The sequence below is a fragment of the Hippocampus comes genome, unplaced genomic scaffold (genome assembly GCF_001891065.2).
Source record: "Hippocampus comes isolate QL1 unplaced genomic scaffold, H_comes_QL1_v1.1 scaffold117, whole genome shotgun sequence".
Classification (NCBI taxonomy): domain Eukaryota; kingdom Metazoa; phylum Chordata; class Actinopteri; order Syngnathiformes; family Syngnathidae; genus Hippocampus; species Hippocampus comes.
In genome coordinates this window covers 848,764-862,388 of record NW_017805225.1, presented here as the reverse complement: position 1 = coordinate 862,388, position 13,625 = coordinate 848,764, and the positions used below count along the sequence as shown (strand labels likewise).

Below are 13,625 nucleotides of genomic sequence, written 5' to 3'. Positions count from 1 at the left end.
TGGGGGTGATAATAATTTTGTCCAGTCGATTTTGGGAGTTCTGAGTGGAATGATCAGATGTGGCTTTTTATGCCGTTCCATTTCAAACAATAGGAAATAAAAAGGGAATATCAAAGCATTGATCTTTGCGACAATTTTCTGGGAGAAGTGGTGCATTATTTGGCTTTTTTTAAAAGATGTTTATTGTCTCATTATACAAAGTAAAAAAATAATTAAAAGAATGCATTGCAAAATGGAAGGTTTTATAAAACAAACATTTCAATGCGGTGTGCTCTGTTTACTAGCACAGGACAGACTTCCTGATTAAAAAGTACCCAAAAAAATCAAAGTGACGACCGTACTTTTTCTGTCCGTACTCGATGGATTGAGACCCAATCGCCAACTTGAACAGAAATAAGAATCATTTAGGTGTCAGACTTAATCAAACTGCCAAAATAAGCGGTTATGGTCTTCAGCTTGTTGTTGAGGAAATTCTGCTCTACCTCCACCTTTCCTCCTGGACCAGCCAGAGAGGCGATCTGTGGGCAAATTGACAGACACACACCGTTATAGGCGCCGTCAAGCGTCAACAGGTTTTCCCCATAATTTGTCGGATATCATGATGCAAAGGCCGTTAAATGCTCCAAGGAATATCGTTGACATTTACAAGGTCCATATTTCGCGCACTTCTGAGTAGAATACAGCGCAATTGCCAATTTACACCAACAACAAGGAGCATTGCTACATGAATACAGCGATCCCTCGCCACTTAGCGCCATTGCGAGAAGACGCCTTGTTTCACATTGATGCGCGCAAGCGGTTGTCCTGCATGTCGAACAAAGAGCTAACGTGACTCTGAGGCTACTCAAACAAGGCGCATGATTGGTTCCCGGCGCGGCATCGACCAATGAGAGCACGAGTGGATTCGCCTTTCACGGGGGCTTTCCGAACCGCCAAAAACGAGGGATTGCTGTATCTCTCTAGCAGAGTCAAACAAAATTTTACCTTCACGTTATCGTTGTACAGATTGTTTCATATGGCACGACGTATCAAATCAGACGATATTTTACTGCTGCACCCAATGCTTTGGGTGCCAAAGACTTTGATTTTATGGCCATAGCATCTGCATAAAGCAGGTGACTTTTTTTAAAAGAGCAAGCAAAAAAAAAAAAACTCCACACATTTTCAGACAGTGAAGATTCTGACCTGATTCATGTCTGCGTTGCGAGGTAGGAAGTACACGATGTTGTCGGAGATTTGTTTGGCCAGATGGAAAATCTGAAATGTGACTCGAGTTAAGGGCAGAAACCAATACAGTACAATCATATTATGAATTCACCCGAACTGCTTCATACTACTCACTCGGGGTGTGTATCTCTCCAATAAATGACAATCCGATACGTACCTCGAGCCACGGGTGTGATATGATTCATGTTTGGATTCGGTTTGATTCAGTGGGATTCTAATTTGCTTTTTTCTCTCACTCTCTGTTTAGAATTAGTTCCAAATTTTAGATCGCTTGACAGCACTAAAATATAGACACACATATACACACACACAGGTCCACGTCAATGATAAAGGAGTGTGCGTGAAACCCAAACATAAAAGGATATCCATCTGGGTCCATCATGGTCTTAATGTCAAACACCTCAGCAGTTAGGTAATCTGGTCCTCCCCAGGGGGGCGACAAGAAGACAACGTCGCCACAGAGACGAGGCGCCAGCTGAAGGAAGTCCCCTTGCAGGAACTCGATTTGATGGGCGACGCCATAAACTGTAGCGTTGTGGCGCGCCAGGTCCAGTCGTATGGGGTCGATGTCAACGGCGAGGACTGAGAGTAAAACACAGGACGAGAGCACATGTGCATCGATCTTGGATCACAGCTCCTCCCCCTCAGAAGAACCAAAAAGCGACTTATTTTCCAGACCAGTGACAAAAGGCACGAGGTTACTTCCTGTTCAGTAGCTTATTAACAAATGCCAACATGTATGCGCTTGCCTGGGGCCTTTTGTCATTTTTGCACCATCCTGTGCTCTGCCCTGTGACGACAACAAGAAAACCATGCGCAGTGTGAAATAAATAAATCAATAAATAAGGGGTGGGGGGAATATTTCTGTGCATTTCTGACTGGTTGTTCCATACAGCACATCACAAAATCATTCACCCAGCCAGCCATTCAGGAAAACTAAATGGCAAATCCTGCAAAGTACGCAAAAGCTCAGTCGGTTTCACACGTGTCGCTCCATGTTCGGCGGTCCTCAAGATTATGAATGACCCAAAGCAACGCAAGAGCTTCTAAAGGTAAAAAAACACAGGAAATAAATCTAAAAAGGGATAAAAAGTCAAAGTCCTTCTTTGATCAATTTATTATTGAGACACTGTTGTCTTATTAATCTCCTCAAGATTATGAATGACCCAAAGCAACGCAAGATCTTCTAAAGGTAAAAAACACAGGAAATAATTCTAAAAAGAGATAAAAAGGCAAAGTCCTTCATTGATCAATTTATTATTAAGACACTTTTGTCTTATTAATAATGAAGAGGATGATACAACTAAAGGCAGAGTCCCAATAAGCAGAATCCAAATGCTGCTTCACTCAAGGGTCCGCAAAGAAAAAACAAATGCTGCCTTGAATTAATGATGCCCATTATTCCTAATTTCTTGATAAGAGTTGGCCGAGTTACTTTCGAGTCTCCCAAAAAACGATCCCCTGGATTGAGAGCTGAAACGTGGCCGTTTGCAATCCATGACGGTGAAGGCAAAGCTACATTCTGCCACTGTATTATATGTATATGTTATCGACATATACAGAGAGCGATTTTTTTATTTTTTTTTACCTCTTTTCCCAGTGAGTGCAAATTGGATGGCGTTTCCTCCGACTCCGCAGAAGGCGTCAATGATCAGCTGAGTGTTGGGAAAACCCGCCTCCACTCTGAGGGCGATGTGCTCAGCAATCTTCTCCGGCGTCACAGAGAACCAGCCCTCTGTAACACGCAACAATGTCACAGACAAGCGTCCACCCCAACCTCAACGCAACTTTATTTACTGAGCCTCTCAAAATAACCACAGCGGCATACCGAGTGCTGAACGTAAAGTCAAAAGAGTCAAAACAAACAAAAAAAAGCCCTAAAACAGTTCACGCTCAAAGAATGCCGAGTGGAAAGCCGGAGAATAAAAAAGGTGTGTTAAGACGGGTTTGAAAGACCTCTGTCCAGTTTGATTCCTTCGCCAAAGCGAGAGAAGAGTCTGTAGCGCTGAGCCCAGTATTTGGCCAGGCCCGGTTCTGCCGCCATGTCTGCCGGGATCTGCTGCTTCTTCCATCGCTTACTCTTCTTCTTTGACTTTTTGGCGTCTTTCACATTCCAAAACACACAATCAGAAATGAGTTTGCATCCTTCAGAATACACAAAGGATGTTTCCTTTGATGTCCAAAGTGTTTTGTGTGAGATGAGCCTCACGGCTCTTTTGAGGATTCAAGGTTGACGACCGCTACAGTAATTCCTTCTTCTTCTTCTTACGGGGACATTTTGGACATATTTCTACAGTACATTTTGTTTAGTGTGTATAAAGCAAAGCTCAGTAGGATGCGGTTGGAGAACTTTGGTGTGGAATAACCGGACGCATAAAGCAAAGAGCTGAACTTCTGAAGACGGGGACATTTTGGACATATTTCTACAGTACATTTTGTGTTTAGTGTGTATAAAGCAAGGCCCAGAAGGATGCGGTTGGTGAACTTTGGTGTGGAATAACCGGACACATAAAGCAATGAGCTGAACTTCTGAAGACAATTTTAGAGCCGATATCATCAACAGGCCCGGTCACAACCAACATCAATGAAGTCAGACTTGTCAAATGCTCCTAATAACAATAACGAGAGCTTTGGATACAGATCTAAAGTCGAAATTGAAAGTGACAGTTGTGTGCTCACCGCCGTTGTCTGCAGGTGTGTCGGGCAAAAGAAAGTCGGGGACTTCCAAGCATTCCAGCTGCCTATTGGGCTCCTCCCTCCGACAGCCGCGAGCGATGTCCTTCTTGGTGTCCGGCAAAGCAGGACTCTCCTCTTCCATCCGTCTACTGCTCCTGCCATCATTTGTCTCCGTTGAAGCTGGAATTTCCTCAGACCGCGCGCTGCTTTGTTCAGGCCGTTCTTGCTCGCTGAGAGTCCGATGTGCCTCACTCTGAATCTTCTCGAGAAAGTTTTGAACCTGTGGAAAGCAAGCCAGCGCAGTCTTATTTTTAGGTATCATTTTATTCAAAAATCGCCCCTCCCCGAAATAGTCGACTCTGCGACTTCTCTCCATTTCAAATGATCATTCGATTGGATGACGTCTTAAAATCAATTTACAAACGTCAATAAAGTTGAAGTAACTGGGCGTGGCCACGATTGATTCAATAGGCAGGAAGGATCACGTCAAGGCAAAATATGCATCCGCAACCGAATTCCCATACGTCAGCAATGATCTTGGGCATAATTCATTCGCGATTTGAGTGAATGCCATCAAAAGTTTGGCTGCGTTCGCATTTTAGTCCAACCAAACAAAAAAAACAAGCACGCACGGATGGTGCGCGCACTTGGTCCGGTTTGTTTCGGCTTCATGCCAACATCATCATTGGAAAAATTGTTGCGCGGGGGAAAAAAAAAAATGGAAAAAAAATGAAAAAAATGAAGACGTGCTCGTACCTTGTATGTGACAGATTATGTGACGGTATGCAGAAAAAAATGTTGCCTGTTGGATTGACTCGCTGGATATTTTGCCACTTTTATCAGTTGAGCGGCACCAACAACAGTCTCTCACGCTGAGGAAAGCGGCTGAGAGACACGGCGCTTCTCAAACCTTTGCTGATCTCTACCGTGGAATAGTTTTGTTTTTGGGGTTCTTTCAACTCTGACCGGTGTAGCATTCACATTTCAGCTCAAGAGCCGCGGGTTTGGTGGCACCTCTTTCGATCGGCCGTCCGCTCGTTTGGTGCGCAGCAAAGGTTCACATGACGGGAGTCACGTGATTTGGGGATAAACATAAAAGCTGGCATTTTCACAGGGACGTGTTCAAAGAAGCGGCAAGACAGATGGCTACCTTTTGGAGGGCGGCGCTGCACTGCGGCTCTGCTCCATCTTCGTCCGTCTCGGTGAATCTGATGTGTTTGTTTACGCTGCCGCCGCTTCTCTTGGAGCAGAAACGCCTCGGACGCTTCTGACCCAATCTTTCTTTAAAGTTAAAGACAGTGTCGAACCTGCGAAAACAGGTGAAACGAAATCATGATGAGTCATGGAGGATTTGATGGACTAAAACTAACTTGGCAAAAGAAAGGAGAAAAAAAATGCGCGATGTCGCGGGACGCACATTGATTCTGGGTTGTGTTTGAGTCCAAGTCTGCTCCAGGCTTCATCACATGTGAGATTTGGGTTCTCCTCCACATCTAATTCATGACTGCAGACAAAATGAAAAGAAGTCTATCAGTGAAGGTCTATTTGATAAGATACGACGCACACAGTATGTAACATGGCAAAGTAAATGTTCAAAGTCACCTGCGTTTGACTTGACTCGGCCCTCCACTCAAGAAGGGCTTTTCATCGTCACCATCATCATCTTCCCCATTTGATACGTGATTTGTAGAAGCCACATGCATATTAAGGCTGCCAGCAGCCTGCGGGGAATCTAAATAAACAAACAAAATAAAAACAGATTCATTGATACGGAAATAAAAAAGGGCATCCGTGTGATTTTCGCAAACCGGTTGAGAGCTATAACAATTTTTGGGGGCCATATGACATGTTTAAGAAACGATGTCGGACGCTGTCCTACGACTGAGATTTCCATCTGCTCGGCTATTACCTGCGTGTTGCGTTCTATCCTGCTGTGAGGAGGCGTCGGCTTTCTTGCCGCGGTTTCCCCCATCGGAGGGCTCAGAAAGACAGTCCGTATCGGAACGCCGTCTGGTTGTTCCAGAGTCAGCAGAGATGTTCCCGCTTGCCTCCAAAGTGCAGTTCTTTTCAATGAGATCATTTAAAACCTCAACGTCATTAGTGTTTTGATCCAGCCGTTCTCCTGAGTGCTTCCCTTTGCCTCCATTCATCCCCTCGTCCGCAGTTTCTTCCAAGGTGGCGTCCCCCTCACGAGATAAGTCAACGGTCCAGCCCTGCGCTGCCCAGTACGAGTATTGCTCCCAATAGTAATAATACGTGTCTGCGGCGTGTCGATTCCAGGCGGCCATTTTGTTGGGGTCGTCCCACGGGGCTGTCACACTTGGGGAATCCTCTGAAGACGGCAACTCATCGGCATGTTTCCCCACCCAGCTGTTCCACAGAAGCGCTTCACCTTGTTGAGCTTTGACAGACACAGATGAAGGACATGACAGATATCCAGGACTGAGAGAGTTTCGTTAGGCTGATAATCAAGACATGTAGGGGGCCCGAGCGCAGTTTGAACATTAAATATCTTATCCTTGTGGTGTATTCAATTCAATATGGGTTGAACAACCACCGTAGTTTATTTTCATTAATGTTGAACACAACATTGCAACTTCCTTTGGAATTGAGTTTGTGCACAGACTGAGCAAACGGGGTCCACGGACTGACCCCTGAGGGACCCCACATGCCATGGCCATTAGATCAGTCGAAACACGCAATGGTCACGGACGGCGTAACTCCTGCAAGTAGGACCTGAACCATTTTAGGACGCTTCCATTCATCCCATCCAAGTTTCCAACCCGTCCAACAGAACATTATTGATCGGTGGTATAACATGCTGCACTGAGATCCAATGAGACGACTGATTTTTATTTAGGATGACTACAATCCTAACATAGAAGGATTTCGCCATACAGTTGTGCATTTTGCGTGTCCAGTTGTGCTTCAGGCTGGCTAAATGGCTGCCTGATATCATTTGATCCAAAATGTTTAGACGTGCTTCTCATTCAATAAAGAATTCAAAGGTGTCAAATGGTATTTTAGCATCAGCCCTACCCCAGTATGTCTCCCAGCCGGCATCATTGGCAGATGGCGTTTCGACTGCTTCACCCAGCGTCTTTGTCTTCAGTCCTTCTTCCGCAGTATCACTGATGTCCGTGCAAACTTGGTAAACATAGAAATCACCGTGAATCATAACGATGCCCTTTGTGGCATGATTGTTTTCTTGCCTGGGAGGAGTTTATGGTAAGCTCCTTCAAGTGGCCTTTGAAACGTGCCCTGTCTGGAATGCTTTTGTTAGACTTGAGTTTGTATAATTAATAATGGCGCAACAACCATGCTCAATTGTTAGCGCGAGAACCCGTGGGACAAGAAAATAAGCCAACTATCATTACGGAGCATGAAGGCCGTCAACAAAGACTGTTCCTTGGGCCTATATTATTGTTTTTGAGAAGCATGCTTGTCCTATTAGCCTTCTTCGGGTAACACATCTACAGTCATATTCTGTACTCAAGAATAAAACTGCACTAAATAGAACATTCCAAAACCCACACACGCTGATGTAGGTAGAACTGTAGAAAGGCAGAACGGTGGGTTATAAGCTTGCCTGGTTTAAAAAAAAAAAAAAAAAAAAAAAACATCGATGGAAAGAAATAAGTTATGCCTATTCGCATTACCTTTGTCAGTACATTGTGAATCCTCCTGGTCCTCCTCAGGAAATTCTGTCTGATAAGTAACTGGTTGTTTGGTAGCTCTCTTCCCCTGCCACGTGATCAAAAGTATCATTCAGATCTGTCATAACTACTCATGCCTCTGATGAAACTGACATGGTCTGAGAAGAAACAGAGGGGCACAGTATTCACACTTCTATTGTCAATGAGGAAAAAGTACCTCTTTACGCTGGCTGGAAGAGCTGGCAAAAGCAAGAGGCAGGCCCATGCTAGACATTAGCTGAGCCTCTTCATCCAAAAATGCAACTTCCTCATCACTCTCCTCTTCATTTTCCGCTTCTACGGACAAGGGAATGACGTGACGTGATTGAAATCTAGCGAGTCAATGAGTCATTCTTGCGTTTTCATCCGGGCGATTTGAAGGACACGCGCACTTCGGGAAGACCCAGTGAAAGGTCGAGACCAAGACACCGTTGTACTCAGAATTTAAAACAAAAACAATATTGAAATACCTAAAATAACAAACCTTGGATTGCAGCATCTGCCTGGTCAGGTGAGAGAAGTCGATTATCTGACCGATACAGCTCTCGATCACTAAGAGGGAGCAGACAAAAGGACAGTGAACTCCGCATCGAACCAATTTGTAAACAGCAACTAGCGCGCTTGTTTACGAATTATTTCAATCGGACATGGGCAAAGCTCACTCACTGCACAAACGCTCTGGAACAGCAACAGTGGATTATTTCTTCGGACGTATGTCTTCTGCTGATGAATATATCAGCCACAACCGTAACAGTGCTCTTTTCTAGCATCATGACAGAAATCGCGCGTCCATTTGGCTTTGTCAATCTGATATCTAACGATACTTAACTACGGCACGAGCATGCTCAGATTCGTTCCGCATCTTGAGTGTCCCGGAAGCTTCCGGCAACAAACCTTCAGAATAAAAGCGACTCTACATTTGTGATCTGTGGCTGTGATGCTACTCACACCGTTTGGATGTCTACCAACATATTTGCAAATGCCGTTGTTCACATTCAACCAAACAACCCGTCCCGTATTTTATTATATGGATAACCTTTGTTTCTGTTCGAGTTTCGCTTTTATTCAGCGGAACTAGTTGGTCTGAAAATCGTGACGTCAACGGACCAATTTCTGTGTTGCACACAAAGCGTCCTGGACCCGTAATTACAAATAGGGTTTTTTTTTTTAATTTAAATGTCGTTGCACAGAATAGCATTTTAATCAATGTCTCTAAGAAACAGAATATCCAACCACGGTAATCTTTTATTCATTCATGCTGCGTCTTGCTTGCGCGAACTTCATTTCAGAACGTTATCAGTGCGTAAACAGGACGGCATCACTGGCCCGCCGTTGTTGTTGATGTTGTTATTCCCCGGTAATATCGAAGAAGTAAATCTTTTTCGTTTCTCTTCTCTCAGAATCTCTCAACATTCTACCAAGCTAACACCCTCGTAAACATTTAAAACACGTCTGTCATGTGAGCCAATGCTGTGGGGAAATTGTAACCTCGCGGCAATGACCTCAACCTTCTCTTTTTATTGTGAAAAGTGTCTTCCTCTCCTGAGCGCTCCACCTAAACCTCTAATTTAAGATGCTTCCTTTACCTAGTTGGCTTGGTTCTCGTAGCAAATGCCATCCAAGCTGCATCAATTGAGTGATCCAGAGAGCTGCATCTCCAGTGACTGACAGACAGTTAAGGGAGGATGTCAAATGCAGGGAACCAGTCATGTCTGATGGTCGCTGAGGACACAGTCGCCTTCCTAGTAAGACTTTTCCAAGCTCTTCCGTGACACACTCCATTATTACATTACCCCTTGGACTGTTTGCAACAAACAATAAGAAGTCCACAGTGGCAGTCTCTCGATACATTTCGTGGTGGTCATTGTGTTTCTTTCACGAACAGAGAGCTGCCAACACTTTTGCCTGTGATTAAAACATAGACGTCTCTGTAGATATGTAAGAAACTGAAGAGCCGTTAAGCCGTGTTTTATTTTGGCTTTGCACGCCGACACCGTCCTTGCTGTCTCCACAAACCTTTTCACAGGTTTGTGGCTTTCATGCCTTGGAGGAATGGCTTGGCCTCGGTCAGCTGGAGGACTACCTGAGTGTTTTGGAATACCTATTGTGGGTCTTCACCCCTCTGGCTATCGTCTTTATCCTGCCCTTCCTCATCGTCATCCTCCTGTATCTCTCGATACTTTTTCTTCACGTCTATAAGGTGCGCAAAAACAATGTACCGTCTGACTGGATTTGAAGACGTTTTTCACTCAGTTTCACGCACCCGCGTTTGCCTTTTTTTCTGACAGCTTCAACACCAAACTCGGATCTGAATCCTTTGCCGCACTGTCTCAATGAAATGCCGTCCCGTTGTTTAAATAAAGCGATGGAAATTGAAAAAATGCCCCCCCCCAATCCAAGTAATGAATGATTGATGAGATTTTAGTCGCATCGGCCCAATGTGACTCCCTGCATCTATTTTAATGACAAGAAATGTATCATGCAGTCTTTGCCTCGTGTCAATGGATGCAATTGTTATTTTCACCTGGTTTTTGATTTGTCTTGTGCCAAAAATGAAGGATTTAAAAAAAAAAAAAAATTCTTTTTGAACAAGTTCGGTATGAACGCCAGTCGCACAGGCTAATAATGTGACTGGGATGTTGCAATGCTGCCTTTGTTTTGCAGGTTTGTCCCATCCCAGCTGTCGAAGCTGTCAAGTGGCGGTGTTGTCGCTAACCCAGTTTGCAACTTTTATCTTCGAACAGAGGAAGAATCAGTTGAGAGAGGCATACTGCAACAACCTTTGGGATGGAGCCAGAAAGACCCTGGCAACTCTGTGGGACGGACACGGCGCCATATGGCACGGTAGGATGACATAGGGTGGAAATTATCGATGCGAAGGTCGCGGGCGCGCTGGAATCGATCCCGGCAGTCTTCGGCACCGTGTGCGTTCCGCTCCGGTGGCTGAACACACAAAAGCATTTAAAATTAAGAGTTCCATCGGGCACCGAGGGCTTTCAAAACAAAGAACCATTTCACCACGCTGACTCAGACGAGGTCACGAACTGAGGAGTGTTGCGGTCGTGATGCGTGAAGGTACACGCTTCTCCCCGTTTCCGTCGTCTTGACCAAGTCGGGTCCTTTCCTTGGCACCAGGCTACGAGATCCACGGCATGGACAAGATCCCCGACAAAGGGCCGGCGCTCATCGTGTACTATCACGGAGCCATTCCCATTGATTACTACTACTTCTTGGCCAATGTCATTCTCCAGAAAGGACGGACCTGCCACTCGGTCGCTGACCACTTCCTTTTCAAAATACCAGGTACGCGCCATCTCTGACAGACGCAACATTGACACGAGTGCTGCCGACTCTTCTGTGGTGGTTTCCTGTATTCGGTAGCGTTCGTTCGTGATTTGATTTGCCCTTGTCACTTTCTTGGATGCAATCGAGTGGCGTTGTATTTGTGGCGCTTTGAATTCTTTGGGTGTTTTTTTTTGGTCCCTTTAGGGTTCAAATTGTTGTTGGAGGTGTTCAGTGTGATGCACGGTCCCCAGGAGGAGTGTGTGCAGGCACTGAAGAATGGCCACCTGTTGGCCATCTCTCCGGGAGGTGTGAGGGAGGCTTTGTTCAGCGATGAGACTTACCCTCTTCTTTGGGGCAAACGCAAAGGCTTCGCCCAAGTCGCCATCGACTCGCAAGTGGTGCGGCATTTTCCCGCCAATTCTCACATCGTTTACATCCGTCACATATGACGCATTCATTTACTTGCAATCGCGTGACGACATTTTTATTTATTTATTTATTTTTTACCTTTTCACAAATTGGTGACGAGCCCGAGAGAAAAATGCCAACGACAATAGTAAAAAGCAACATGGAATTCTTGGAATGTAGACATTCGGGACCGGCCTCCAGTTTGATCGGATAGAAGATGATCATCTTTCCGCTTCCTCCGCCCACAGTGTGTCGTACTTTCCGTTTCAGGCCATCATTCCAATGTTTACCCAAAATGTCCGAGAAGGCTTCAGATCGCTGGGAACGCTGAGTGAGTGCCCATTCAACCGTCGCGCTCGAATTATGGCGCCATCAATTCTTGCGTTCACCTCGGTTCACCGGCAGCCATTTCACTCCGACGATTTGGAAAAAGAAGCTATTTTGATTGCAAATTTGAAGATCCAATTCATCTGTTGAAAAAAATAAATAAAACATTTAGGAATGAGTTAACTGTGGTCAATATTACTGTTTCAACTGGCTTTTGTTGTTGTTTTTCCATCCATGTTCTGATCCTGTGTGTCTCCTGTGGGCAGGATTTTTCCGTTGGCTGTATGAGACCTTTCGTCTTCCCATAGCTCCCATCTACGGCGGATTCCCAGTGAAGTTCCGGACATTCCTTGGCGAGCCGATCCCCTACGACCCCAACGTTACTGCTTTGGAGCTGGCAGAAAAAGTACGCTCGCGACACTTTTTGTTTTCAACATTTGGCAAAGCGCAGTCTGAGATTGGCACACAAATGTCACACTTGCCTAGCACGACTGCGCCCGGACATTATTCCAATCGAAAATTCTCGTGCTGCGATTTTTTTTCAGATGACATCACATTGTAAATACGTGCCACGGACGATGATGAGTCCTGTTGAGACGACAATCTATGTGTTTTTGGGTCCTTTTCTCTGCAGGTAAAACAGGCTGTCCAGTCCCTCATAGACAAACACCAGCAGATCCCAGGGAACGTTCTGAGAGCCCTTCTGGAGAGATTCCGCTCCAAATACAAAAGGGAATAGCCTCCGCGAGCTATCCATTCGGCAGCGGGAACGTGCATTCGACTCCAGGAGGATGACGTGGAAGCGGAAAGCGCTTTGGCGACGCAAGTCCCGGAACTTTTCTCACGCGCCGCCGAAGACTTGAGACATTTGCTGCGGGCGCAGTTTCGGTGCCAAACACGACTGGTCACTGCGTGCGTTGGCTCGCTTTCTACGTATTCCCAAAACGAGACTTCTTGAAGGGTCTTGGACATCTTTTAAAATTTTGTATTTTTTTTGGGGGGGGTGGGGGCGACGATGTAAGCAAGAGTTGAATAACTTGAGTAGGCCTGGTATGCTTAATGTGCAAAGCCTCAAGTATCACAACTGTTGATTTGAACCACTCTTAACATGCCTTTGGAAATGTTTTGCGGAATTACACTGAAGTCTTCAAAGTGATGACCAATTGACACCTTGCTTTGTTTTTTTTTTGGGGGGGGCGGGTTTCAACTATTTTTGCTGTGTGCCTGGAGCAAACACACTTCCAAGTTATAATATCGCCATTAGAAAAATTGGCTTTTGACCAATTCTACTAAAAGTTTGACAACACTTGGTCTGGGGCTCCCCCTTTTTTATGGGCTGTTTTCTGGTGTTTCGACTTTTTTTTTGAGGACCATCGATTGGAAAAGTGGATTGTCTTCAATGAGGCCTCTCTAAAAGTGACACAAAAATCGTATCATTGCTGGTGCTTTGAAGTGTTGTACAACGTGCACTACAATTCCCCCCACCCCTTTTTTTTTTAATTGTCCAAATTGTGGTTGGAGATGCAGTGTCATGCATTACTTTTCTGTGCACGTAAACATACATATTTGCATGTATACTTTGTGGTTTGTTTGTTTGTGTTTTTTTTTTTGGGTGGGGGGGTCGGGCACGCCATGCCTCAGTGGAAGGGTGGGTTTGACCCTCAACCCTTGTGACCATGTGGAATTGTCCTTGAGCAAAACTCTGAAGCCTAATTTGCTCCTGCCAGCGCCCTGCATGGCAGCAGTCTCCCATTGGTGTATGAATGTGTGTGATTTTCAGGATTTCTAAAGCACTTTGGGCACCATATGGGCGAGGTAAAGCGCTATATAAGTGGGGTCCGGTTTGTCATAATTGGAAATTAGTTGTTTCACCGATTGTTTGAGAACAGTGTCCTGGCTGCTTTAAATGTACATGTGGAGTCTATTGAACGGATTTTAATGAGACAATCTGAATAGGGCACTTTTAAAATGGAATAAAATTATTTTTTCAACAGGTTTTGTTTTTAG

General features: G+C 45.0%; 2 protein-coding genes across 7 annotated transcripts; one reads left to right on the top strand and one right to left on the bottom strand.

Moving 5' to 3' along the window:
• Positions 1-223: 223 nt before the first annotated feature.
• On the bottom strand, positions 224-8,482 carry tgs1 (trimethylguanosine synthase 1). 4 transcript variants are annotated; one of them, XM_019869288.1, is made up of 15 exons: positions 8,265-8,482; positions 8,083-8,150; positions 7,777-7,895; positions 7,563-7,647; positions 6,943-7,050; positions 5,813-6,304; positions 5,506-5,635; positions 5,321-5,407; positions 5,054-5,210; positions 3,907-4,183; positions 3,184-3,330; positions 2,816-2,962; positions 1,593-1,809; positions 1,186-1,264; positions 224-518 (listed from the first exon to the last, which is right to left on the bottom strand). In XM_019869288.1, exons 1-15 carry the CDS (start codon positions 8,369-8,371, stop codon positions 405-407), a joined length of 2,334 nt encoding a protein of 777 aa, XP_019724847.1. In that variant the 5' UTR covers positions 8,372-8,482; the 3' UTR covers positions 224-404. The 4 variants fall into 4 exon arrangements, with proteins under 4 accessions (XP_019724847.1, XP_019724849.1, XP_019724850.1 ...); XM_019869290.1 differs by having other exon boundaries at positions 6,943-7,020; XM_019869291.1 differs by having other exon boundaries at positions 6,943-7,017.
• Positions 7,974-12,595, top strand: tmem68 (transmembrane protein 68). 3 transcript variants are annotated; one of them, XM_019869297.1, is made up of 9 exons: positions 7,974-8,109; positions 9,189-9,343; positions 9,625-9,798; positions 10,343-10,442; positions 10,734-10,901; positions 11,088-11,281; positions 11,562-11,622; positions 11,885-12,024; positions 12,253-12,595. In XM_019869297.1, exons 2-9 carry the CDS (start codon positions 9,284-9,286, stop codon positions 12,355-12,357), a joined length of 1,002 nt encoding a protein of 333 aa, XP_019724856.1. In that variant the 5' UTR covers positions 7,974-8,109; positions 9,189-9,283; the 3' UTR covers positions 12,358-12,595. The 3 variants fall into 3 exon arrangements, with proteins under 3 accessions (XP_019724856.1, XP_019724854.1, XP_019724855.1); XM_019869295.1 differs by lacking the exon at positions 7,974-8,109 and adding an exon at positions 8,692-8,835; XM_019869296.1 differs by lacking the exon at positions 7,974-8,109 and adding an exon at positions 8,692-8,969.
• Positions 12,596-13,625: the final 1,030 nt, after the last annotated feature.

Bases quoted from the DNA above. Each gene is read 5' to 3' on its own strand.
- tmem68 (XM_019869297.1), top strand. From the start codon at position 9,284: ATGTCAAATGCAGGGAACCAGTCATGTCTGATGGTCGCTGAGGACACA. The intron at 11,282-11,561 runs GTGCGGCATTTT...TTTCCGTTTCAG, and splicing joins TCGCCATCGACTCGCAAGTG to GCCATCATTCCAATGTTTAC. The intron at 11,623-11,884 runs GTGAGTGCCCAT...TCCTGTGGGCAG, and splicing joins CAGATCGCTGGGAACGCTGA to GATTTTTCCGTTGGCTGTAT.
- tgs1 (XM_019869288.1), bottom strand. From the start codon at position 8,371: ATGATGCTAGAAAAGAGCACTGTTACGGTTGTGGCTGATATATTCATC. The intron at 7,896-8,082 runs GTTTGTTATTTT...CCTTGTCCGTAG, and splicing joins GGCAGATGCTGCAATCCAAG to AAGCGGAAAATGAAGAGGAG. The intron at 519-1,185 runs GTCAGAATCTTC...ATTTGCCCACAG, and splicing joins GCAACGCAGACATGAATCAG to ATCGCCTCTCTGGCTGGTCC.